The sequence below is a fragment of the Punica granatum genome, chromosome 8 (genome assembly GCF_007655135.1).
Source record: "Punica granatum isolate Tunisia-2019 chromosome 8, ASM765513v2, whole genome shotgun sequence".
Classification (NCBI taxonomy): Eukaryota; Viridiplantae; Streptophyta; class Magnoliopsida; order Myrtales; family Lythraceae; genus Punica; species Punica granatum.
In genome coordinates this window covers 3,948,136-3,972,169 of record NC_045134.1, presented here as the reverse complement: position 1 = coordinate 3,972,169, position 24,034 = coordinate 3,948,136, and the positions used below count along the sequence as shown (strand labels likewise).

Here is a 24,034-nt window from a genome sequence, read left to right as displayed (position 1 = left end):
ACCAGAAACGTATAAGCGAGGGGCCTCAGGATCATTGTGTAGGTTGCATTATCTGGAATCTCATAATTCTCATGTGGAGCTTGAGAAAGTAGTGTCTAGAAGTTTTGATCAATGGCTTTGTAATGACCGGAGGCGATCCAACCGATTCTATGGTTGCTTGAATTGGTGTTAAGGATGTGGTAAGAATCAAGAACCCGGAAGAACGGTGGAGGACGATTCTGGGCTTTGTCTGCGTCGAAAGCTTTGAAGGGTTATCAATGGCGGAAATGCAGAGGAGCTGCTTTCTCGAAAGCGTGGGCACAAAGCAAGAAACTTTTGGATTGGACTCGGAGGGAAATGGTAAAGGGTCGATGAAAATGAGAGGAAAAAAAAAATATATATATATATATAAAGGATGGGAAATTCAGATAAGAGAGAAAGATAGAGAGGAGAGAGAACGCTGCTTTTGAATTTGAAGCTTTTTCGGTGATGGCGTCTCCCTGCGTGTGTGTGGTGATGAATGGATGACTTTTGGAAGAGGCGGTGGGGGACGCGCCGCCTAACTCTCGACAGCTTTCGTTGAATTTTCCTCTTTTTATTTATTTTAATTTTCTTTGGACAGCCTTGTTTGAATTTTTCCTAATATATGTATGAATCTATATCTATTTATACATCTATATAAACTTGACTGTTTTCGCGAGAAAAAGTACTATTCGAATTCCGTATTCTCGTGATTGTGATTTGCTTTTGTTTATTTTTTATTATATTTTTAAGAAATTCATTTTACTTATAGTATATTATATTCGATTTTCGACGAATAAACGAACGAAAACAATAAATACGTTTACATTATTATCTTGTCTTATTAAGAAATAAATTATTAACGATAAAATAAATAATAAAATTGTAAAGTAATATAATAATAAATACATTACTTAACGTTGAAGTAAATAATAATATTATAAAAGAATATATTAATATATATATACATTAACGATTAAGTAAATAATATTAATATGCATATTTATTTTTTATAAGTTTTACAATAAATTAATTTTCATGAATTTCATTGCAAAATTGATAGATAGCATACTCGATCAAATGAGTGATTTTCTCGTATACTACGTACCACATTCTACTATTATGATATAGTCTTTTAAGATCTAGGGTAGTATGGGTATATACGGATTCTATACTGCCCACACTTATATTTTTCTACTTATTTTATTGGAAAAATAATAAACTCTAATTGACGAAGTGTATAAATTCAAATTATTTTTCATAAATTATAAAATGTGTTGTTTTTTGCTGGTTACCAAGGACATGTTGGCTCTAACATTATTCAAGAAAAAGGATTACTAGATTCAATTAATTGCTTCAACTTAATTTTAACTGATTACAGAACATTAATGATCTTATTACTTTAAAAATGATTAATCTCACATAATTTTTTCCATTAACTATCATATATTACCTTAAATGCCACAATAAAAAATTTTCATAATAACATCATTATTGACCTTACGTAGCACGGGCCATCATCCTAGTATATGTCACGTTGAATTGGTTCTCATCTATATATGTATACATACATACTTTAGGTTCCTACTAAGAATGATGGGATATTAAAACATATACGGAAATTAATGCTATTGTTTTTCCCTTTTTATCCCCTTAACCGTGAAATCATGTCACTTCACATAAAAATGTCATCTAGTTAAATCATTCAAGACATCCATTGCCTGTCCTCTTACGGGGCATATATGCTTGAATTTTACTTGTATAAGACCTTATCTCGCTCGAGCATTTTGTTTGGTTATCTACCTAGAAAGACTTATATTTGGGATGAGACATATGCCATGCGTTAGTCTATTCTATATACTAAAAAAAGTGTCTAATTCTTTTAGGAAACCGTCTTAGTATTCTTGTAGTTATTTGTTCGGTTTTGCCATGAGAACTACATCATAACAAGTCGATCTAGAGATCGAGCATAATAGATGGCTCCTTAAACAGATGAGATAGATGTTGCTATATATGTTGGAATAATCATACATATTTCATTTATACAAATTTGGACTTAATTATATCGTATGGGCTTATGGACTTGTAATACGACTTGCAATCCGTGGCCAATTTCTAAGCTTTCTTTTTTATATGTTTGGACCAAAAATCTTAACCAGGAAAGTATTTCGCGGTTAAAAATTTTCCGGCCATAAATAGGAAAGAATTTGAACCGTGACCCATGATATTCTCATAATAACATGGTGGTTCTCCTATATTTACTCTAATAAATAAATTAAATTAAATTAAATTAATATCATTATTCACTTTCCGAGTAACCCAGTTTACTTTCCAAATACAATAATGTATGATTTCATGGTTAAAATTTTCCTTATAATCTTAACATTTTTGGTAACCTTAACAACACTCAAACCAAAAGGCACCTAGGAGAGTTGAGCTACGAGACTAGACATCAATTTCTTTAGTTCCTGTAAGGGCCCAAGCAATTCAATCCGGACACTGAAGAGATCCGTAACTGAGTATATCCCAACTATATTTCATATCTTATGTTCTGAGCGTATAAGGTTGGTACATAACGTAAATATGTTGGGGAATCGGTGTTTTAATAAGCATATCTCGAATTGATCAATGAGATGTTATCGAGCAATACTTACCGGGTACAATATTTACCGGGTACAATATCTCATAATCTTATCAATAAGCCGTTTAGGAGTTACTACATCAATTCCTGCCCCGGGATCGATCAATATAAATTCAAGACAAACATAGTTAGGAGTGCACATAAAATGCTCTTAATTAGGAAGAGATGATCGATTGCATATTATATCGTGTATTTCCAAATTATGCCCCCGATGGTCGAGAAGGGACTAGCTATACAAACACGATCACGGCATTAGAGATGGCTTCGTGCTCCTTTTGCCCGGGTAGTCAGTACCTGACCCGTAAATCGAATCGAGAGATCCTAATCTCTCATCATTCTATCCAAAAATAAGGACCTCAAAGGGGGAAAAGAAGAAAAAATCAGTCGAGATAGTATCGTTCGTCGGGGCCATCGAGAGAATGAGCAATCTCCTCAGCCAGCAAGAAGCAGGCGGAGAGCCAAGCGCTGAGTGTCCCCCACACGTTCATCGCCGCCCATATCATCATTCTGCTCCTCATCGCCATAGCCAATATTCACTCACGTCACGGCTTCCGTCCCGATAATTGCCTCCGCGCAAATACTCAGGGCCCCAATGGTTGCGGCGCGTGCATCAATTTTCAAGAATCAGCGGGGTAGTGCTGTGTCTTCAAACTCCCCATAGCCGGATCGTCAATTATTCGTCATTGAACTGCACATGTCTCAAGAATCAATCTGATCGCACGTATACGAGTCTTTGAATTCTCTCTTCTTCTTCTTCTTCTCAATCTTCTCCAACTTTTAGCTCTGAAAGAGTCTTTTTTTTTTACTCTAAGCCCCCAATCTCAGATCCCTGTCGTCGTGGTTGAGTGGGAATTCCTTGTGCTCTCTGCCAGTTGAAAATATATATAATGTTTCTGGTTGAAAGCCCATATTTATAGATATGTGCATATATATACGATTATGTATATGTATTAAATCACTTTATTCAAAAAGGAAAAAAAATATTGATTCATTCATCCTATAATGCTTCTGATGAATTAGGAACGTGTACGTACGCGTAATACGCCATGCTGGAAATAAGGACAGTGACAACCGTGGAGTCGCTGTATATAAGATTGGATGTTTCCTTAATATCTACGACTAGATAAGGGCAGCTCCAGCTCCAGTGTTCAGCGTGTCAGATCTGCTAGGGCTGCTGCTCCCACCGTTTGAAAAAAATAATAAAGATAAATATGACAAGAAAGATGCAATAGCGCTATTCTCTACCGGAAAGATATGTATTATGGAATCTCATAATTCTCACGTGGAGCTTGAGAAAGTAGTGTCTAGAAGTTTTGATCAATGGCTTTGTAGTGACCGGAGCCGATCCAACCGACTCTAAGAAACGAGAAAACATAAAATAATACACGAATAATTTGGCGAAATTAAGAGCATCCACTATATCACACAAAAGAGATTACAACAAGGTTACACTCGTATCTTCCAAGCCCAAATCCCAACCTATTCTCAACCGAGACCAAGTTCTACACTGAGCTCTCTCGCGATCTTCACCGTCATGTCTCAACCTAGTGGTCCAAGAATATCTCTATATATAGATTATAACGCTCATATTCATAGGACCAGATAAATATCGTAAATATCCTAAAATATTTATCACTATGGAAATATATAAGACCGCCTAGAAAGATTTCTCTTTTAAAGAGATTCTGAATTACAACGATATCGCACCGAAACGGAAATCAAATCCCAAGATTTTCATGCTATCGGCCAAATTTACCGGGGCAATCGCAACAATTGCCGTGACAATTTTCATGTCTCTACTCTGTTCAAATTAATGAGAAGGCATATAAAATAACATATCAAGTGTATACCATGTAATTTTGGCCAAAAATAATATAATCTAAATAATTCTTCTCACGGATATATATTTATAATATATAGATACAGATATTCACATTGTGGATCCAAGGTGTTATTATTCATAAGAAAAACTCGACATCACCTTCGTTATATGAAATATGGAAATTAAAATATACCCACAAAGATATTGTAGTGTTAAGTTTCTTTTTGTTTTTTTTTTTGGAAAAAAAAATCCACAAGTGAAATGAAAGGTAGAAATATCATGGGAGCTTATGAGGTAAATTGAATAATTTTACCATTCACCTCCGCTCTAATATAATGCTACTTTGGCAGCTAAAAGTTCCTTGAGCGGACAAATATGGTCGGTTAAGCTTTTTAAACTTCACAATTGCATACTGTATGATCACATTACTAGTTATGGTAACAGCACGACTAGAAGTTAAATTAGAATATTAGGAAAAAAAATAAAAAAAAAATTCATTTTCATGGGATAAACCAAATTTACTTACGTAAGTGCTTGGATCCTTAGGGTTGAACGATTCATAGTCCAGAGGTCGTACTGATGATCTTTCCTAATTATATCTTCTTTTGTGATACTTTGGTATGGTTCCATTAGGACAGTTGATACCGGATCTGCTAGGATACTCATGCTCCGTTTAGTTTTACAGTTAAAATCACAAAAATTTTAACTTTAACTTTAATTCAACACACTTCATAACGAAAATACACATTTCTCAAATATAAAATTTTAACTTTAACTTTAACTCAACACACTACACAATCATTTGTCATTTTCCACAGTCAAAATCAAAATTACTTTAACTTTGAAACCAAACGCACCATCAGAATGTCCGAAGCGGGGCGACTTTTTCTTCTGGTGACTCGGTAGATGAATCGGCCTCAATTGCATCATGAGGTGATGGTGATATTTTTATGTGAATATAACAAAAAAAAATCTTAAAGCTGGTTGAAAAATAGGAAGATGTCAGATATACGAAACCTGAATTTTATCATTCGTCAGCAAAGGATTGTCAAAGGCAGGCTGCTTGTATATGTCGATCCAGTCGATCATCCAATAGTTGGTCCACAAGAGCAGTAGATTTTGATAAGTCATACTGGGGGTTGTATGGTAATAGAAATGAAAAATAAATTATGTAATTAGCAATTAGTATCATCATGAGCCGGTCGTAGCTATTGTTGCATGCAATACCTCAACCCTCATAACCGGAGGTTTATTAAGAACACTAAGTTGTCGCTGCAGATCCTTTTATTCCTCGTCTTCTTCGACAAGAGAACTCGATTGAATAAATGCATAATTGGAAACACAAACGAAAAGAATGCACTAAAATGCCCAGAGCAGATGTCTCCAAAGCCATGGCTGTTCAACGATTCGATGATTTGTCCTTGGGACGCCCTAAGAGCTTGCTTTCATTATATGTATGTATATGCGCTCACCAAACAACTCATTTTAATTAATTTTGTTCATATAATTGTTTGGTGCCAAAAACAATTACTTATATATACTATAACAGAAAATGTTGAACATATTGATCTCCAACTGATGAAGTCAAATCGAATCGACTCATTAAATGGTAAAATTATAGTGGGGAATTTAACATGTGATTCCTTTCGGGCAAGAGACAATATACTGCCAAAAGAAGAGACTGGGGGTGCAACATGATCTTTTCCATTTTGGCAAACATCTCATTTTATCCCTGTCATGGAAGAGTTGTCAAAATGAAAGAAGAGGAGGAATTGGAAGGTTGAATTTTATGGAGCCCAAGATGGTATGACGATTCCCTCGTGGAGCAGGAATCTATATATTACATTATATATGATAGATTCTACCATCAAACGATAAATTATATTTTACGGTGGCACACCAGTTTTTTTTAATTCTTTTAAAATTAAAGATAACATTTTAGTCAACAGATCTTTTAAATGGTATCGCAAATCTATCAGGCCACATGTAAATTATAATAAAATTGGAGGGTCGCTTACGTGTCGAGGGTATATCGTTGACATGTTCATAAATTAAAACCCGCTTATATGTTAATGACATGTCGCTAACCTGTCCGACTTATATTGGATCGATTTTCTTTAAAAACCAGTTTTTATGGTTTGGTTCGGAGACGTGGCAATGATGGGCGATGTGGCGAAATATGATTGATACATGTAGTGTGAAGATTTGGAAACAGTGTTATAGTATTGTAAGCGAAAATTGTGAAATGATAATATGAAGGACTGAAAATACTATGGGCAAAATATATAAATAATGTCAGGATGAGATTAAAAGTTTGTGGGATCTAATGGTTGAAATCAATGTTTCATCATAGATCACAAGTTGGAGTTCCATTTCAGAATCTACCATTATATAATCACTGTGGAGATTGTTATTGCATGTTATTTGTTCAAAAATTTTAATGAGAGCTTCTTGACTTTTAGTATGCCTAATGTTTTTGTAACTTCCACGGAAAAGATCATCATCATCATCATCAAAACTATATATAATATATTATTATTATTATTATTATATGCTTCACTAAGCATATCGAATCTTAATTTAGTACATTAGCTAGAAATGATTTCCAAATTTAAATTTCACTCAAAATAAAAATAAATATTGATATTATAATTAAAAAGAAACTAATTTTTCAAAAATCATTTGTTCTGAATATTATAAGGTTATATATTTTACTATCTTATATATGTACAAACATGTCAAATTTTAAGTTAGTATATTAGAGTAAAGTAATTATAAATTTAAGTGAAAGCTCAAAACAAACATAAAATTCATATTATGATTAAAAAATAATTATTTGAAAGTCACTATTTTATGCATGCAAAAAGACACTGAATTTCAACCTAGTATATTGCAGCGAAATAATTTACAAATTTAAGTAAGTCAAAATAAAATTTTTATTTTTTTGTCATTGACAATAATTTTTATGACGTGACCTGCCTTAGTTTGCCATGTCATTGTCATCTTCCTGCCACATCAGCTAATCGGGGCGGAATAATTAAGGATGGAAAATTTGGCGGTCAAGTGATAGTCCGTGGTTTTATTTGGCCAAAAAATATTCATACAAAATTGAAAAAAAAAGTAATAGCATCCAACCGATTTGGTATTTGTTCCGCTTACATAAGATTTTGGATTTGAGTCCTTATAAATGCAGAAAATTCAAGTTAGAAGAGTTTGTATCATTTAGTGGGCGGATCCGGTTTAATATGATTAGTCGGTATTCAATTAAGCTTTCGAATACGATAGTTCACACGGAGAAAATAATAATAAAAATAATAAAAAGGGTAAATTTCATGATTTTTAAATAATCTATCAAAAAAGAAATAGAAAAGGATAATTTTCTTTTTCTTGGAAGAAAATCCGGTGGGCAGATCTACCGTAGGCTGTTTCAACAAGCAACCAAAATCGACGGCTTACTGAACCGTCAAACCCAAATCTCAGCAGCCAAGAAAGTCATAAAACCAACGGCGCAGATCTCATCTTCCCGGGAGGCAACCAGTCTCCTACCGCTCTCAATCAGCACTTCCCATATCCACAGCTTTTCCAATTCGTCGACGAAGAAAACACGACGGGAGAGCTATTGCGGGGTTGTCTGATTTCCTCTTCCCGTGGATTCCGATTTCAAGAACGCCCATAAATCTCAGCATTCTCTGATCCTCGCTGCCGGTGCTCCATGGAAGAAGAAGATTCGGTGTCGGTCCGCAAGCTCTGCGGCTTCCTCTGTGCGGTTGTCGCAGTTCCCTCGCCTCCGCCTCCGGATGGCCGAGCCCGCGAGGTTCTAGCTCACAACACCCGCTGCTTCATCTTCGGGAAAGGAGACGAGGTCGGCTTCAGGACCGAGGATGGCGTTGTACTGTCTCCTGTGGATAATAATGCCTTGAGCAACCCGGTGGCCGCCGGCGATGTCTCAGGGAGTCATTCCGACCAAAAAGGCGGGACCTTTAGTCCACCTAAAGCAGAAACCTCGGTGAGTGCTCGAATCTCGCTGGAAGGTAGTAATGCGGGTGGCTCTGGAGAAGTTTCCACGCCTGCGAATTCCGTTAAGTGTGACTATGCGAGTAGGAAGGGCAGAGGAGCTTCGTCGTCGAAGGGGAAAGCGAGGAGGATCGGGTTGGTGAACGGGAGCATGAGCGTGATCCACCAGCTTAACGCTCTTGTGGCTCACAAGTGCTTGAACATTGTGGCCCGGGTGCTCTGTGTTGAGGAGCGCGGTTGCGGAGAGAGTAGAGCGGCGGTGTTGGTGGACGTTTACTTGCCAGTGGATGTTTGGTCCGGCTGGCAGTTCCCGCAGTCAAAGGCAGTAGCCGGTTCCCTCTTCTATCACTTGAGGTGAAAGCTGAGACTTTAAGTCAATATGCTCGTTATTAGATGCGAATGAAAGCAATGTCTGAAAAATCATATTTATAAGGTGCTTAGGTCGGAGTAATTATAGTCGAGGAGATGGGTAGTGGTCAAATTGCTTTAATGCTCATTCATATCTCAGCAAGTCATCATACTTTTAGCCATCTCTCTGTATGTTTCCCTACTGTTGAGTTTTGGGAGCTGTTACTCATTGTCTGTCGAGTTGAAGGACATGCGAGATTATTATACGTGAAGTATGGTCTTTAGGAAAATTAATCAAGTTCCACAATGGATCAAGTTAAATTGTTTCGGAGATGGTGGTAAATGGTTTAGACTTATTAAGTATGACATATGTATTGAAAGTGTTGCTTTCTGGAAGTAGGAGCTTGAGATTTCGTATGATTAAAGTCGAACAGAAAGTACATGAAAATGAAAAGAGCTTGTTTTGCAGATGATCCAAAGCTGCATGAAGGATAATGAACAGGCTGACATCAATGGAATTCCATGGAATGATTAGGAAAGTTGTCTGATCATACGTTATCAACGCTTGTATCACTTATCACAGTATTGCCTCTCTTGAGCAAACTTTTACTTACGTATGTTATTTTCTATCTGGATTGACTGCTAGGATACCTGTGGGGCTACTTCAGCTTTTGAATTGTATGCGTAACTCTTTCTTGTTGGATGGCCAATGCATCTCGTAACCTATATGGTGTGATGCTTTTGCGCAGTTGTAACTGGGAAGAGAGAGCTGCATTGCTTGCAGGTGGAGAGAATTATAAGGGTCCTCATGGAGATGGTAGGAGTCTGTGGAATGTATCTGATTGCCATGTTCTTGGATGCAAGCAGCATTCTGTGGCCATGGGTTCTTCTAAGAAAAAGTTGTTTGATCTTCATGAAATTTTCAAGAGCTTGCCTGGTATTGGTAGAAGAGGGACTGTGTATTCCTCAAGAGTGGACCCAATTGATAACACTTATGGTTCAGGCATATGGGATTTATCTGATGACGTCCTGACTAAAATTCTAACCGATCTTGGTCCATTGGACCTTATTAGGATAGCTGCAACATGCCGCCACCTGAGGTCTTTGGCTGTGTCAATCATGCCATGTATGAAGCTTAAACTTTTTCCCCATCAGCAGGCAGCAGTTGAATGGATGTTGCAGCGTGAACAGAGTTCGGAAGTTCTCTGGCATCCTTTATACAAGGAATTTGTTACTGAAGATGGATTTACTTTCTGTGTGAACGTTGTTTCTGGTGAACTGACTTCTGGGATGGCTCCTAAGGTCAAAGACTTCCATGGGGGTTTGTTTTGTGATGAACCTGGTTTAGGCAAGACCATAACTGCACTTTCCCTAATTCTCAAAACGCAAGGTAAACTCGCTGATCTGCCTGATGGTGAACAAGTGATTTGGTGTACCCATAATGGTAATCAGAAGTGTGGGTATTATGAGCTTAGTGGTGATAATGTAGCTAGTCTTAGTGTTCTCTCAGGAAGAGAAGCGGCCAGTCAGAACGCTTGGAGGGAAGAAATATCTCGTGATAATATTTTGACGGATCACTCTCCTTACCCTTCACCGAAAAGAGCCAGGTTGATGGCCCCTGATGAGCAGATGGGTGGATCTAATGTTTCAACTAGTGGCGAAAGAATAACATTGGCAACTTCTGCTCAGCCTGGGGCAAATAAAGTTCCAATCACATGCACCAGGAGCTTGAATCATATTAAGAAAAACCTTCTCCATGCATACGAAGATGAGTTTGAGCCTTTTGAAGAGAAAAATGTTGGGAAAGATTTTCTCCAAAGAGAACATGCTGTGAAAGGTACTCCTAGCGGGTCCAGGAAGAAGCAGTCTATCATCTCATCTGGATCATCATATAGCTGCAGGAGGCCTGGGGGTGTAACAGCAGATTCTTTAAATTATAATGAAACTTGGATTCAGTGTGAAGCCTGTCAAAAGTGGCGTAGGCTTATTGGAGAAAATTCACCTGATATTAATGTTGCATGGTTTTGTAGTATGAATGTTGACCCAATGTATCAGAGTTGTAGCGTCCCAGAAGAATGCTGGGATACTCGTCAACCCATTACAAAATTACCTGGTTTTTGCCCTAAAGGAAGTCTTGGGGCCAAGGAACAGAATGTGGCATTTTTTGTTAATGCACTCAAGGATCATTGCACATTGATAACTTCTCAAACAAAGAAAGCTCTACATTGGTTGGCAAAGCTTCGACCGGACCAACTCTCTCAGATGGAGACAACTGGTCTTAGAAGTCCTTGTACTGTCTCTGTTGTAGATGCCAATGATTTTCATGAAATATTTCAATCCTTTGGACTTGTGAAGAGTGTCGAGAAGGGTAACCATAAGTGGTATTACCCAAAAAATCTTCAAAATCTGGCATTTGATGTGGCTTCTCTGAGGATTGCTCTGTCTGAACCATTGAATTCAGTCAGATTATATCTGTCCCGTGCTACACTGATAGTGGTTCCTGCAAATCTAGTCGATCATTGGAAGACACAAATTCAGAGGCATGTTCGACTCAGTCAGTTGAGGGTCCATGCCTTGACCAACAGGAAAAAGGTTGCCCCGCACACTCTTGCCTGGGACTACGATATTGTCATAACTACCTTCACCCGTCTCAGTGCAGAGTGGGCTCCCCGTAAGAAGAGTGTGCTGCAGCAAGTTCATTGGCTTAGGATCATTTTGGATGAAGGGCACACCCTCGGCTCAAGTCTCAGTTTGACAAATAAACTACAAATGGCCATATCATTGGCAGCATCAAGTCGGTGGATTTTAACAGGAACCCCTACTCCTAACACACCAAATAGTGAACTATCACATCTTCAGATACTATTCAGATTCCTTCACGAGGAAGTGTATGGACAGATTCAAAAGTCATGGGAAGCTGGGATTCTTAGGCCATTTGAAGCAGAGATGGAGGAGGGTCGGGCACGTCTGTTGGATTTACTCCACAGATGCATGATCAGTGCAAGAAAGAAAGATCTGCAAGCAATTCCTCCTTGCATCAAGAAAGCGACGCTCCTCGATTTTATGGAGGAACATGCAAAAAGTTACAATGAGCTGGTAGCTACTGTTCGGCGTAACATATTAATGGCTGATTGGAACGATCCTTCACATGTTGAGAGCTTGTTGAACCGGAAGCAGTGGAAGTTCCGCAGTACAACCATTCGGAATGTGAGGTTGTCATGCTGTGTTGCTGGACATATTAAAGTAACAGAGGCTGGCGAAGACATACAAGAGACGATGGACATCCTGTCTATGCAAGGTTTGGATGCAGCTTCTGAGGAGTATGCTTTGATAAAGTATTACCTTCTCTATGGAGGCACTTGTGTCAGGTAATATTTATATCTGGCTGTGCTATTTCATATGGCTTTTTCCGATATAGATAAGATCACTGAAACTGTAATGTCTGTTTTTGCTAGGTGCAAGCAATGGTGTCGACTACCTGTGATTACTCCATGCAGGCATCTGCTCTGCCTTGACTGTGTTGCATTGGACAGAGAGAAATGTATGTTTGCTGGCTGCGGTTACTCCTATGAAATGCAGACTCCCGAGGCCCGACCAGATAATCCGAATCCCATGTGGCCTGTGCCTAAAGATCTTATTGAATTGCAACCTTCATATAAACAGGTAGATTGATCATCTCTTTTCTGTCCTATGTGGTTTTCTATTCGCTAATGGTACTTGCTGATGCATCCTTTTCTTGGTATGAACTAAGGATGACTGGGATCCCGACTGGCAGTCAACATCAAGCAGTAAGGTTGCTTACCTGGTACAGAGGTTGAAAGAGTTTAATGGTGCTAATGAAAACAAGTCAAATGAGAATTATGGGGTGTTTCTCTCTGAGGAGCGACTGTATCCAGCCCTGTTAAATAACTCAAGGCCATTGTTAGCAACAGGATTTGACAGGATAATGACGGAGAAAGTTATCATCTTTTCCCAGTTTTTGGAGCATATACATGTCATTGAGCAGCAGGTAAATTTTATTCATGAAAAGTCCCCATCTTTCATTATATGATTCTTCTCTTTGAAACGAAGCTCATTCATCCTTTTGTCCTTATGAGTGCAGTTGACGATTGCTGGTATCAGATTCGCTGGCATGTATAGTCCAATGCCTGCTGCGAACAAGGTGGGATCATTTTACTTACACACGAGGGGGTACTCCCCCCCCCCCCCCCCCCCCCCCCTGATTATTTGTCCCTCCTAACGTTAGCTCAATATTGCAGGTGAAATCTTTGGCCACTTTCCAGCATGATCCGACTTGTATGGCACTCTTGATGGATGGCAGTGCTGCCCTGGGTCTCGATTTGAGCTTTGTCTCTCACGTATTTCTAATGGAACCAATCTGGGACAAGAGGTACCTTCCCGAAGTTCTCGTAGATATCGGAATTTTTCTTGCTATGTTAGTTCAGTTCACTCATTTCCTGTTCAATTAACAGCATGGAGGAGCAAGTTATCAGTCGAGCTCATCGCATGGGCGCCGCTCGCCCCATTCACGTGGAAACTCTAGCAATGCGTGGCACAATTGAACAGCAGATGCTGGAACTTCTACAGGTAGAGTCTTTCTCATTTTCATTTTGCTTCGGTACTACATTAGACTTCGCAGAGCACTGATATTCGAAGGATGCCCTTAATTTGCGATCACTATCCTTCAGGATGACGACTCATGTCGAAGATTTTTGAAGGAAGAGGTGGGTAGATCAGATCATGAACGAACACGAGCTCATCGTTCATTACACGACTTTGCGGGAAGCAACTATCTGTCCCATCTTAAATGCGTGCCTACGAAAGTTGACATATAAACTGATTTACGGAACTTCTCTTCATCTCCCTTTTATCTAACCACATTGTCATTCTTTGCCCCTGCAATTTATCAGCCGTCACCGATTCACTGAGTAGAAGGTGCTTTTTGTCTTTCTTCTTTTGGGCAAATGCTCGAAATCGTAGCTGATTTGTTGGGGAATTAGATTTGCAATTTTTTTGCGTTCGAATGCTCCCCGAATCATCTGTAAATGTCGGACATTCATAGCAAGTGGAATATTAGTAGCTGCTTCTCATTATGAAGTGCTCACTACAATTTTGTCTTGCACTCGAAGAATACAGAGATCATGATGAATGAAGTACAATCAGAAAAGAAGATTAATTTGTGTTGTCCAAACTCCAAACACTTATGTTCCGTTTGATTTCGCAGTTAAAATCACAAAAATTTTAACTTTAACTTGACACACTACACAATAAAAATATACATTTTTCAAGTCAAAAATTTTAATTTTAATTTTAACTCAATACATTACATAATCATTTATTATTTTTCACAATCAAAATCAAAGTTACTTTTAATTCTGAAATGAAACGCACCATTATATTTGTCTTTTCGCTTCTTTGAGCATCTCATACTGACTTGAAACTGTCGGTTCCTCCGGGTGTTGCATCTATACTACTCATGTCTATTCAAATTGAAACCGGAACCTTAGCAAGCTTTGGGTGCATTACCATTCTCACTAAAATGGATTTCAACTTTTAGAATTACTGGCAATGTTCGTTACCATGTTCGGTTTGAACTGGTCATGTTTTCATTACTGATAATCAGATTCTAGTAATTGACGTGGGTTACCTCATACCAAGCGCCCTCGTTCTCGACGCCTGTATCTAGACTTCAATTCTTGAAAAGAGGGAATTGCTAATTTGAACTGATAGGCATATTAAGCGACGACTGCTCTCTCGTTGTGACCCTATATGGGAGGAACCGATAATCAAGCACACCCGACTCCGGTTCCTGTCAGTATACCGTAACGATACCGATCGTTATTTCGATCCGTCATAAACCGCTGTCAATCGAGTCAAACCGGGTTAAACGGCACAGATAACAGAATCTCCTGGGCCTGCCACAAGGACCAGCCCAATAATTTATGGGCTCATTACCTCTTCATCGTCTTCTTCTTCTTCTTCATCTTCTCTCTCTCGCCTGGTAAGTTTCCTCCGTGACTGCTCCTCCCTGCTGCTTGATCCCCAAGCCTTGAGTGATCCTCTTCTTCTCCTCTCCCTCCACTTCCGGCGATCTCTGCTCCGCCACTCAGCATCTTCCACTTCCGCACCCGCCGAGCTATCGCCCAAGTCAATTAAGGTGCTAATCTTCTTCTGAAGGCTTTCGCAATACGTAGTTTCTGGCCCAAATTTGTCAGTTTTATCGATTGGCAATTGCTCCGTGATGGTCCAAGCAAGAGAAGAGCGACTCCAAAATTGTCAATTTATTGATTTGAAGGAATCTTCAGACGTTCGGGTCCAGCCTTGATTTGAGATCTGAGAAAAGATCCAATTTTTTTTCCCTATTCGAAGATTATCGTAATGTCGTTGAATGGATCAATGATTTGTGTTTGTTTCAGCAGGCAATGGGGTTGTGGACGCTGCTCGAAGGGCTTCTGCTGCTCGCCAACGCTTTCGCGATACTAAACGAGGACCGGTTCTTATCGAAGAGGGGGTGGAGCATGCAGGAATTCCCCGGGGGCAGGACGAAGTCGCTGAAGGGTCAGGTTATCGGTCTTATTTACGCGATGCAGTACTTGAGAGTCCCGCTCATCATCCTGAACGGCCTCTGCATCATCGTAAAGATGGTGTCCGGTTAGTTCCGGTTAGTTCTTCATATTTGTTTTCCGCCGGGCAATTCGTCCCTCCACACTTTTTTCTTTCCCTGTCATGGGGAGCTGCTTGTTTATTATACATATGAGATTGTACTGGGATGAAGGAACAAAATTTGATGATCAATTCTATTCGGATGATGATCTTGGTGCTTCGTGGAAGAGATCCTGTTTAGCTGTAATCCGATTCTCGACCGGTAACGATATAGTCATATGAATTTGTTTGTTCCGGTTAGCCTTCGTAGTTTAGGATTCAGATTGTCTGGTGTTGGTAAAGTTTTGCGGCACGAGCAGATTTTGGGTAGTTTAGCATTACAGCTATTTGATCTCCAATGTAGACCTCCAGGATCTGCTCTCTTGGTACTTTGAATGAATTTGATTACAGTGCGTCCAGTTATCTCTTTCATCGGGAAAAGTTTGCCAACCTTGCGATTCATATGAACCTTTCTTGCAATGCCGGTACATTTCCTGACTCCTGTGGTTCTAAAAATTGATTGTGTTTAACAACATTGCATATGGACTTTGTACTGGGGCTGATTTAGTATGATCAGGGCAAGCTTGAGCCGAGTTCAAGTTTGCACATTTAAACCTGACTTTGGTATGAGCTATTTGAGTTAGTTATCGAACAAAACTCATCTGTACTTGATTCGCTCCTGTTACCGTAAGTGACCAAGAATGGCAATATCAATACATCATTACGGATTGCTCAGCAGAGCAGAATGTCTGATTGGTGCCATCAAGCTTGAAGCGGAAACACTTATTCGCATACCATACTGAAAAGTTATAAGATCGAAGAATATCTTCAGATTGAGATAAATCTGCAGCTTAATACATCAGAATTCAAAAACGAGAGGGAAGAGGAAAGAGAAGCAATGAAGAGAAGGATTGATCTGCAGCTTAATTTCATGCTGTCATCACATCTTCTTCGCAATCTTCTTTGTCCCCTTGTCCGATGAATGCTATTCCCTGCTTCCTTTCGAAAGACGAGGTTTGAGCTTGCTCACATCCGATAACTGAACCGGCTTCAGAATGAACTCCTCGGCGCCGTCTTCCAAGCACCTGAACAGTTTTGTCACAAACCCATCTCAGATTAGATCTCGCAAAACTGGCTTCTAGCAGAATCGTAGAATTCCAGTACCGATGGTAAAAGCCGTAATATCTGTTACCTGCTGATTCTTGATGGAACATTCTCGGAGGACATTATCACCACTGGTATGTCCTTGTAGCACTCGGAATCCTGCATATAAGATTACCTGGTCATTAGAAATACATGATTTGATTTTCTTGCTATCCGACATGAAGATTCACATCCGGATATTGCCTGAATTTGGCAACTATGAAAAGTAATCGAATGCAGAGATTGAGAAAGATATATGGTTACCTTGATCTTTCTCAGGAGATCGTAACCTGTCATTCCTGGCATAAAGTAATCTGTGATGATCAAATTTACGTCAATCTCCTGAAAGACGAAGAAGAACAAGAAAACATTGAACTCTATAAGCGCAACAGTATTCACGATTCACGAAAGAAATGCTTGTCTGGAACATTAAGAAAGATCCTGAGAAGCATATATACATGATGACCACGAGCAGTAGATGCAGGGGAGTCCTCTGATTCTTTGCTCTCTTCTAGTAGGCCCAGAAGCTTCAGAGCCTCCCTCCCGGAATCGACTGCGGTCACTATGGAAAAGCAAAAGAACTAAGTAAAAGAGAGACAAGAAACAATGCAGCTCTGCATGCCGAAAGTTAATCGTATTAGTCGCAACAGTATTTCTGCTAGCAGAACAAATATTTTCCAATCAGTGTAGCCTAGAGAAACCAAAGGGCATTCATTAGGAATTGTATTCAGGACCAGGAATGGATCTTGAGGGTACCAAAGAAAGGCTAACCTCTGTAGGAAGAAACCTGGAGGAGAGTCTCAATCAGCTTCCTATCAATGAGGCTGTCATCGACAGCCAGGACATGGAACCGCGACTCCTCATCCACTCCCATGGCTGCCAAAGAAAGACGAAGAGAAAACCGAGCACGGTTCGTGAGACTTCCATTATAAGCGCCCCGGGGAGACTTTTAAAAAGGGGAAGCCAAGCCATGATGGGGAAATGGACTGCATGAGATGCAAAAAGAAATCCTCTGGAAATCTTGAGGATATGGGATTTGTGAAGATTTGATAGATTCCATGAGGGAATCTGCATGATCTCCTGGTTCTTGAGAACCGGGAAGCAGCAATGAAAGCTGAATTAGGTGAGGCTTTCCGTAAGCAAATATATATATACAGACACACACACACACACATATATATGTTCATGATATATTCCATTGGATTGGGCCCTTTGATTACAGTTTAGGGACAACCAAGGACGGATCCTATGGTAGCCTTTCCGATGAAGTTAAGGATCCTGTTCAGGATCAGAGGTGATTATATTTATATTTGTTAAATATACAACGTGATATTATATTATGTGATATATATATATATATATTATCAAAGATTTTATATCTAATAATATTGGAATATGAATATTTTCAGAAGATTACATTATGCGAGAGTTTCCATTGCACATGCTTGGGGCAGCTTCAGCTGTTAATTTAAGGTTGAACTACCCAACTGATCCTTCAACTTATACAGCGTTCACGAACAAGCCCCTCGACGTCTTTGGATGGGGACCAGGTCAGTTTGATCCTCAAGCTTGAGTGCAGTCAATGAGCCAAGTCGTAAGTGGCAAATTCTTGTATTGCTCAGTTGCTTGAGCATGATCGAAAACCCGAGTAAGCCGGGGAGCACTGCAGTCTGCAGCACTTCCAAGTTTCTAGGCAGTTCTCTCCTCCCTTTCAATGCTCTTAGGAATCGGTGTCCATAAGTTTCCTCCGATTCTGAGGGAACTTAATTATCGATTCAGGCACACTCCTTTAGTGCATTCACCAGAACATTTGTGCTTGCAAATAAATCCGCAATTGTCCGGTGACAAAGTTAGAACAAGTCCCGGGTTCTGAAAATTTAGAACTCGACACTTCTCTTACGGTTCACGTTGTGGGCGAACACGTGAAGTTGTGTCCTTCTCTACGATCCATGATATGATAATGTGCCTTTATTGCATTCCTAATAAGAAAAGACCAACTCTTGATGATCTGTTTGCATATAGATGGACTTCCTTAGTTGGATACGAGTCTCAGGAGGGGAGAGAGATCCGTGAGATAAGAACACCGACTAGTTCGATGCGGAACTGAGTTAAAACATCGGTACATCTTAGCACCTTACAAATGGACACATCTTAACTATATGTAAAGAAGCTCTACTTTCTTCTGCCTAGGTTCATTAATCCTTCGAAACACCTAATTAACATGATGTTCTGTTCTATTTTCAATAGGTCTTTTATACATCATCTTGAACAATAATCTGCTTCTCACCAAGCTCTATCATCTCATCATCATCCTCCAGCTTCTTATACTCAAAGCGTCTTGCAATCAACAAGTACACATAAAGGTTTACGGCGCTCAGCCCGGCCAGCACCCAGTAGTAGTGGTTGAGGTGCACGGTGTTGATGTTGTCCCTGAGCCACTTGTGACCATTCCTGGTGGTGATCGCCTGAACAAGCTCTCAACTCCTGCTGCGCTTATGTACACGGCTGCACCCATGCTCCGCATGGCCTCGGGCACCTGGTCATAGGACAGCTCCTGGAGGCCAACGATGGTGAATGCGTCGGATATCCTGCATAGCATGTAAGGTGGCAGGAGCCACCAGATGCTCATTGGCACTGTCGCTTTAGGGTTGTCCCTGAGACCGTGTTTCACTGTGGTCCTGACCTCCAGGCTTTGATGCATCCTGACACGACCATGTTGATGATGGATACAAACAGTCCCATCCCAAGATCCTCTGGAGCATCGGGATCCCAGACAGATGCCCAGTGATGCTCCGGGCCACCGGGACGAAGAGATGGTCATATGTGAGAGTGACAGCAAGGATGGTTAGCCCCAGGAATCCTGGAGTGAAGCTGCTGAGATCTGAAAGTGCAACCCACCGATTGATCGGTTCATCGTGCCTCCTTGCTTTATGAAGAAGGTCTTCCCCTGGGACTGGACTACGGTTATGCAAGCATGCCATATAGGCACCAGCCGAAAGACGAGTTTCACTTCTTCCACCTGATTCAACGAGCAGAGGCGCCACAGATCTCTCGCGTCCTTGATTTGTCCATGCTGTCGATGATCATTGCCTTGTCCAAGAATCTGCAATATGCATCAGATTTCTGTATGTCATAATCTAATCTAACTTGTCACTACATGCTTTGGTAGTTCAGGCAACCACTATCTTGATCGAATGGTGGCATTTCACTAGACTAGCAAGGTTACCTCAGCCAACTGATCCGTGCAAGAGACCTTGCCGGAGCCGAGCGCCATCCTTATGGGCCCCACCCCTTGCATTTGTGTCAACATTACACAGGTCTCTTCCATCGTTGGCCTCCCTCAAGTGCTGCTTCTTCACCGCCGCCACGACCACATGGGCAACCTGCGCAAATGGGCTTCCAATTGGGTCCTACCGCCTGTAACGTTTAGAGCCCATCAAGAAAACGGCCAGGGGCCAGGGCAATTGCTACTGCTGCGGCTAGCACCGGAGCTCCCTCAGTCCACCCAACATTGTCCTGAATCAATCATGTTAAAATCATAACTGAGACAGCTTTTTCGACTTTTGGCCGTGAATAATGCGATCACATTCGGAACTGATGATATAGTTCGTATGAGTATCGATAGGCTACCTTGAGATATATCACGAAGAATATGCCTGCGGTTGCACCGACCACAATGCCCATGAAACACCAATTGAATAAGGAACTCTTGGCCATCTCCTCCGGCAGGTCCTCGTCGAACCGGTCAGCTGCAAAAGTCTGCACGCATGGCTTGGTCCCACCTTCCCCTACAGCCAGTATATACAGCGCCGTGAAGAGCACTGCTTTTCGGTTGTGCCTCGGGACAATGGAGACCGAGAAGGTCATTAGAATCATACCCTGAAAGATAAGTTCGTTACTGAGGACATTAGAGTAGGATAAAACGGCCACATTACCGCCCAATGTGAGTGAAATTATGTGTGCAGTCGACTCTAAATTACGCTTGCTCATTTTCGAATTAGGCCCTTTGCATTGATCGGAGAACAAGATATGAGTCGTAAGTTTATGTATAATATAAGGCGATAGAAGAGAATTAACGCCGTCACCCGTAATATGTGTCAAATTAACAAATCCTCAACTCCCCATTGCCCAACGTACCCCTTCATATTTGTTAAGCATCTTCATTTATTACATTGTTAGCGATAACATTAATATACCAAAAACATTGGTTAACAACTCAAGAAAAATCCAAGCAAGTAATTAAATGTTAACCAAACATAATATCAATTCAATCCATGCGCACCTTAATTTTGAATTATTATATATAGATATATAAAATATATAAAGTAGTCGAAACATTCGCTAGAATATGCCGATTTGCTTAAGAAACGTCAACTTTTCATATCCGCAATAATATATGAATAATCCAATTAACTTTTTAAGATGCGATTAGGGGGTGTCCAGGCGAGTTTGTGTGCGCTTTGACTAATTGCATGATCAAGTCAAAAACGGGTAGCCATGCTCTGTCTTCAACAACAACCATTATTTCGATGAAAACATTTTTTCTTAAGTACAAAAATTTAATAACACTGATAATCAAATACGTTTAAAAATGTACATTTTGGCTGAATTTAGAAGAAAAAAAAGTATAAATATAGGTTTTCAAAACAAAGCCCTTAACAAAAATTCTATGTAAATGCATGAAACATGATAATAAGTAAATTTAATAAAAATGACACGTATAATTATATTAATTTAAATTGAAATTTTTACGATATGAGCATTTTATTATGTTTAAAAGATATAAAGTGAACTCTGAATATCAAATTTCCTTTTATAATTTTAATTAAAAAATTAAGTTCAATTAGAAATCATGAAAAATCAAATTAATTACGCTAGTTTTTGTTAAAATAATTTTGATTGCTTGATTCACTATTCTTATTCGCAAAAGATATACATTCAATTACTTTCATATATATATACAGTATCTTAGTCGTTGAGAAATAAGTATTTTAATAGGTACAACTCATTAATAATATATTTTCTATTCATACATAACTTAAACATTAGCTAGAGTAAATTCCTTATAAAAAAGCTAGAGTAAATTCTATAATAATATGTAAATTACCTATCTAAAAAATAAAATAAAATAAATTATATTAAAGAATGTATCAATATGTTTTACGAATAATAACTCCGCGCAACATGCGGGTTAAGTAGATAGTTAAGAATAAATAACAACAATGATATATAATATAGATGGCGTGGAACCGAGCAGAGAGCAGAGCTTGCATGATTGAAAAATTAAAAATGAGATCTTTGAAAGAAAAAAATAAAATAATTTACTGAAAGTATTCCGTGCTCACGATGTTTAAGCAGATTTAAGTCTCATTTAACAGATATCTTGGTTTCCACCAAAAACAAAAGAAAAACAGATTACCTAATTAAAGGAGAAAAAAAATTATATATGAAAATTGGGAAAGCATTTTAATATGATGACTACCGGAAAGGGCAAAAAGTGCTTTAAGGATGTGCGAGACAGAAATCATTGGCAAATTGATTTTGAGAAATTAATGGAGTACTCGCTGGCGATGGAGTCAATATATGGGGCAACATTCATTGTATATGGCTCAACGCACATTATGTAATTCTTCTAGCTAATCCAACTCGTGAGATTAATTGAGACCGAGAAAATTCCGGTGCACGTAGTAAGAGTATAGTACGATAATGTAAAACCATTCTCTCGGTAATCATTAGTGAAAGATCACTTCGCAAGTCGGAAACTTTATATAATTATATATAGCTCTAAGGCAATGATCCAATTTCGATTTTTTCGGATAGGGAAGCACGCGTATGTACCAAGAAGTACATGACAGAGGAAATGAGGATGGTCCTGAACCGGCCAAGGTAGGAGTCCGCGATGAAGGCTCCAACCACCGGAAATATGGACGACACCACGACCCATATGTTCACGTTCTGAGCAGCCGTGGCCATAGGCTGCCCCAGCTCCTTGATCAGGTAGGCGATGAGGTTCCCCACAAGCCCGTAGTACGCAAACCTCTCTGCCACCTCTACAACTTCGCCATCAAACACACAAAAGTTAAAACCATACACGCCTTCAATCCAGCCAGAGCGGCGGTAAGCCACACGGGAACGATTAACAACAAAAAAAGAAAGGCCAATCGACTTACAAATGATGAAGATTGCAGAGCTCCATCCAGCCTTGGAGGGCTTCTTCGTCTTCGTAGCCGGAGGAGCAACATCCACGATGAGGCCATTATCGACAGTCACCGGAGCTACACAGCTACGATCCATTGCTGAGAGAGCTGATCTAAAAGTTTATATATCCTAATTCTTTTTTTTTTTGGATGAATGGTGAAACTTTCATTGATAACAAAATGAATTTACATCAGAGACCAACACCATTTACCCCTGTACAAAACGATCAAATCTAGAAGTCCCAAAATCTAAGCCAAATCAACTATGGGCAGTATCATATGCCTAACTATGACAGAATGTATAATTTTGTATGAGAAACGGGGAAGAACAGACAGCTTCGCTTGCACATCCAAAAGGATCCTTCGAGTTATAACCGTTGGTGACGAGATTTGTCTTTGATAAATCCTAGCATTCCTCTCTCTTCATATGCAGTAAATATAGTGAGTCCATAGGAGCTTGAGACAGATGACGTCAAGCTTCTTTCCACGAAGAGAGGAGAGGAGATCCAGCAAAGTTCAATATTCCAGTCGACGTTGGGTCTGTCTAGGCCAACTCGAGCTAATAAACTCCTCCATATCCCTTGAGTGACTTGACATTTAAAGAAAAGATGATCACGAGTCTCCAATTCCCTGCTGCAAAATTCACATTCAGCTGCCGCAAGCGAGATTCCCCATTTAAGGAGCCGATCTTTTGTATCCAATCTATTATGCACACTAAGCCAACTAATAAAAGAAGAGCGAGGAAGCTGCCCCTCGAACCAAACTGCATTCCTCCATTCCATCTTCGGTTCCCTGCTTCTTAAGCACTTCCAGGCATTAGCAGTAGAAAATTCCCCAGTTTTGTGAGGTGTTCATAAGACTCTATCATGACTAAAGGCTTGGATTGTTGCTGCCAAGTCACGAATTGAAGCAGCTTGTGGATCCGAACTTCTAGGCCAATGCCAACAGCCTTCGACTAGAACCATACTAACGGTCGCATGTTCTTTGAGCGATGGGAAGCAGTGCAAACCTCTAGTGCAGAAGTTGATCAATGGCCCAATCGATAACCAAGTGTCATACCAAAAAGATACACTCGTGCCGGGGCCGACTCTATAATGGATATAAGGGGCCATCAAAGTCCTAAGTTGCAAGAGCTTTCTCCAATTCAAGGAACAATCTCCAGGCAGTCTCAAAGCCCAGATACTTCGACCTTTGATTAAATATTTAGCAGCCCAAGCCACCCAAAGG

The 24,034-nt window shown here is 39.8% G+C and overlaps 3 protein-coding genes and 1 pseudogene across 6 annotated transcripts; 2 read left to right on the top strand and 2 right to left on the bottom strand.

Annotated features, from left to right (window-relative positions):
* The first annotated feature begins 7,980 nt into the window (after positions 1-7,980).
* On the top strand, positions 7,981-13,932 carry LOC116188158 (F-box protein At3g54460). Of its 3 annotated transcripts, XM_031517331.1 has the most exons (9): positions 8,697-8,831; positions 9,295-9,407; positions 9,575-12,193; positions 12,281-12,488; positions 12,577-12,834; positions 12,928-12,987; positions 13,085-13,215; positions 13,298-13,412; positions 13,514-13,932. In XM_031517331.1, the coding sequence occupies exons 3-9, from the start codon at positions 9,705-9,707 to the stop codon at positions 13,658-13,660; spliced, it is 3,408 nt and encodes a 1,135-aa protein (XP_031373191.1). In that variant the 5' UTR covers positions 8,697-8,831; positions 9,295-9,407; positions 9,575-9,704; the 3' UTR covers positions 13,661-13,932. The 3 variants fall into 3 exon arrangements, with proteins under 3 accessions (XP_031373189.1, XP_031373191.1, XP_031373190.1); XM_031517329.1 differs by lacking the exon at positions 9,295-9,407 and having other exon boundaries at positions 7,981-8,831; XM_031517330.1 differs by having other exon boundaries at positions 9,295-12,193.
* An 860-nt stretch (positions 13,933-14,792) lies between these two features.
* LOC116215910 (immediate early response 3-interacting protein 1-like) lies at positions 14,793-15,896 on the top strand. 2 transcript variants are annotated; one of them, XM_031551719.1, is made up of 2 exons: positions 14,793-14,982; positions 15,242-15,896. In XM_031551719.1, exon 2 carries the CDS (start codon positions 15,248-15,250, stop codon positions 15,479-15,481), a length of 234 nt encoding a protein of 77 aa, XP_031407579.1. In that variant the 5' UTR covers positions 14,793-14,982; positions 15,242-15,247; the 3' UTR covers positions 15,482-15,896. The 2 variants fall into 2 exon arrangements, with proteins under 2 accessions (XP_031407579.1, XP_031407578.1); XM_031551718.1 differs by having other exon boundaries at positions 14,829-14,982; positions 15,245-15,718.
* Positions 15,897-16,057: 161 nt separating this feature from the next.
* LOC116215908 (two-component response regulator ORR4-like) lies at positions 16,058-17,678 on the bottom strand. The gene is made up of 5 exons (XM_031551717.1): positions 17,382-17,678; positions 17,069-17,172; positions 16,875-16,952; positions 16,660-16,730; positions 16,058-16,552 (listed from the first exon to the last, which is right to left on the bottom strand). Exons 1-5 carry the CDS (start codon positions 17,482-17,484, stop codon positions 16,453-16,455), a joined length of 456 nt encoding a protein of 151 aa, XP_031407577.1. The 5' UTR covers positions 17,485-17,678; the 3' UTR covers positions 16,058-16,452.
* Positions 17,679-18,595: 917 nt separating this feature from the next.
* Positions 18,596-22,904, bottom strand: LOC116187838 (annotated as a pseudogene).
* Positions 22,905-24,034: the final 1,130 nt, after the last annotated feature.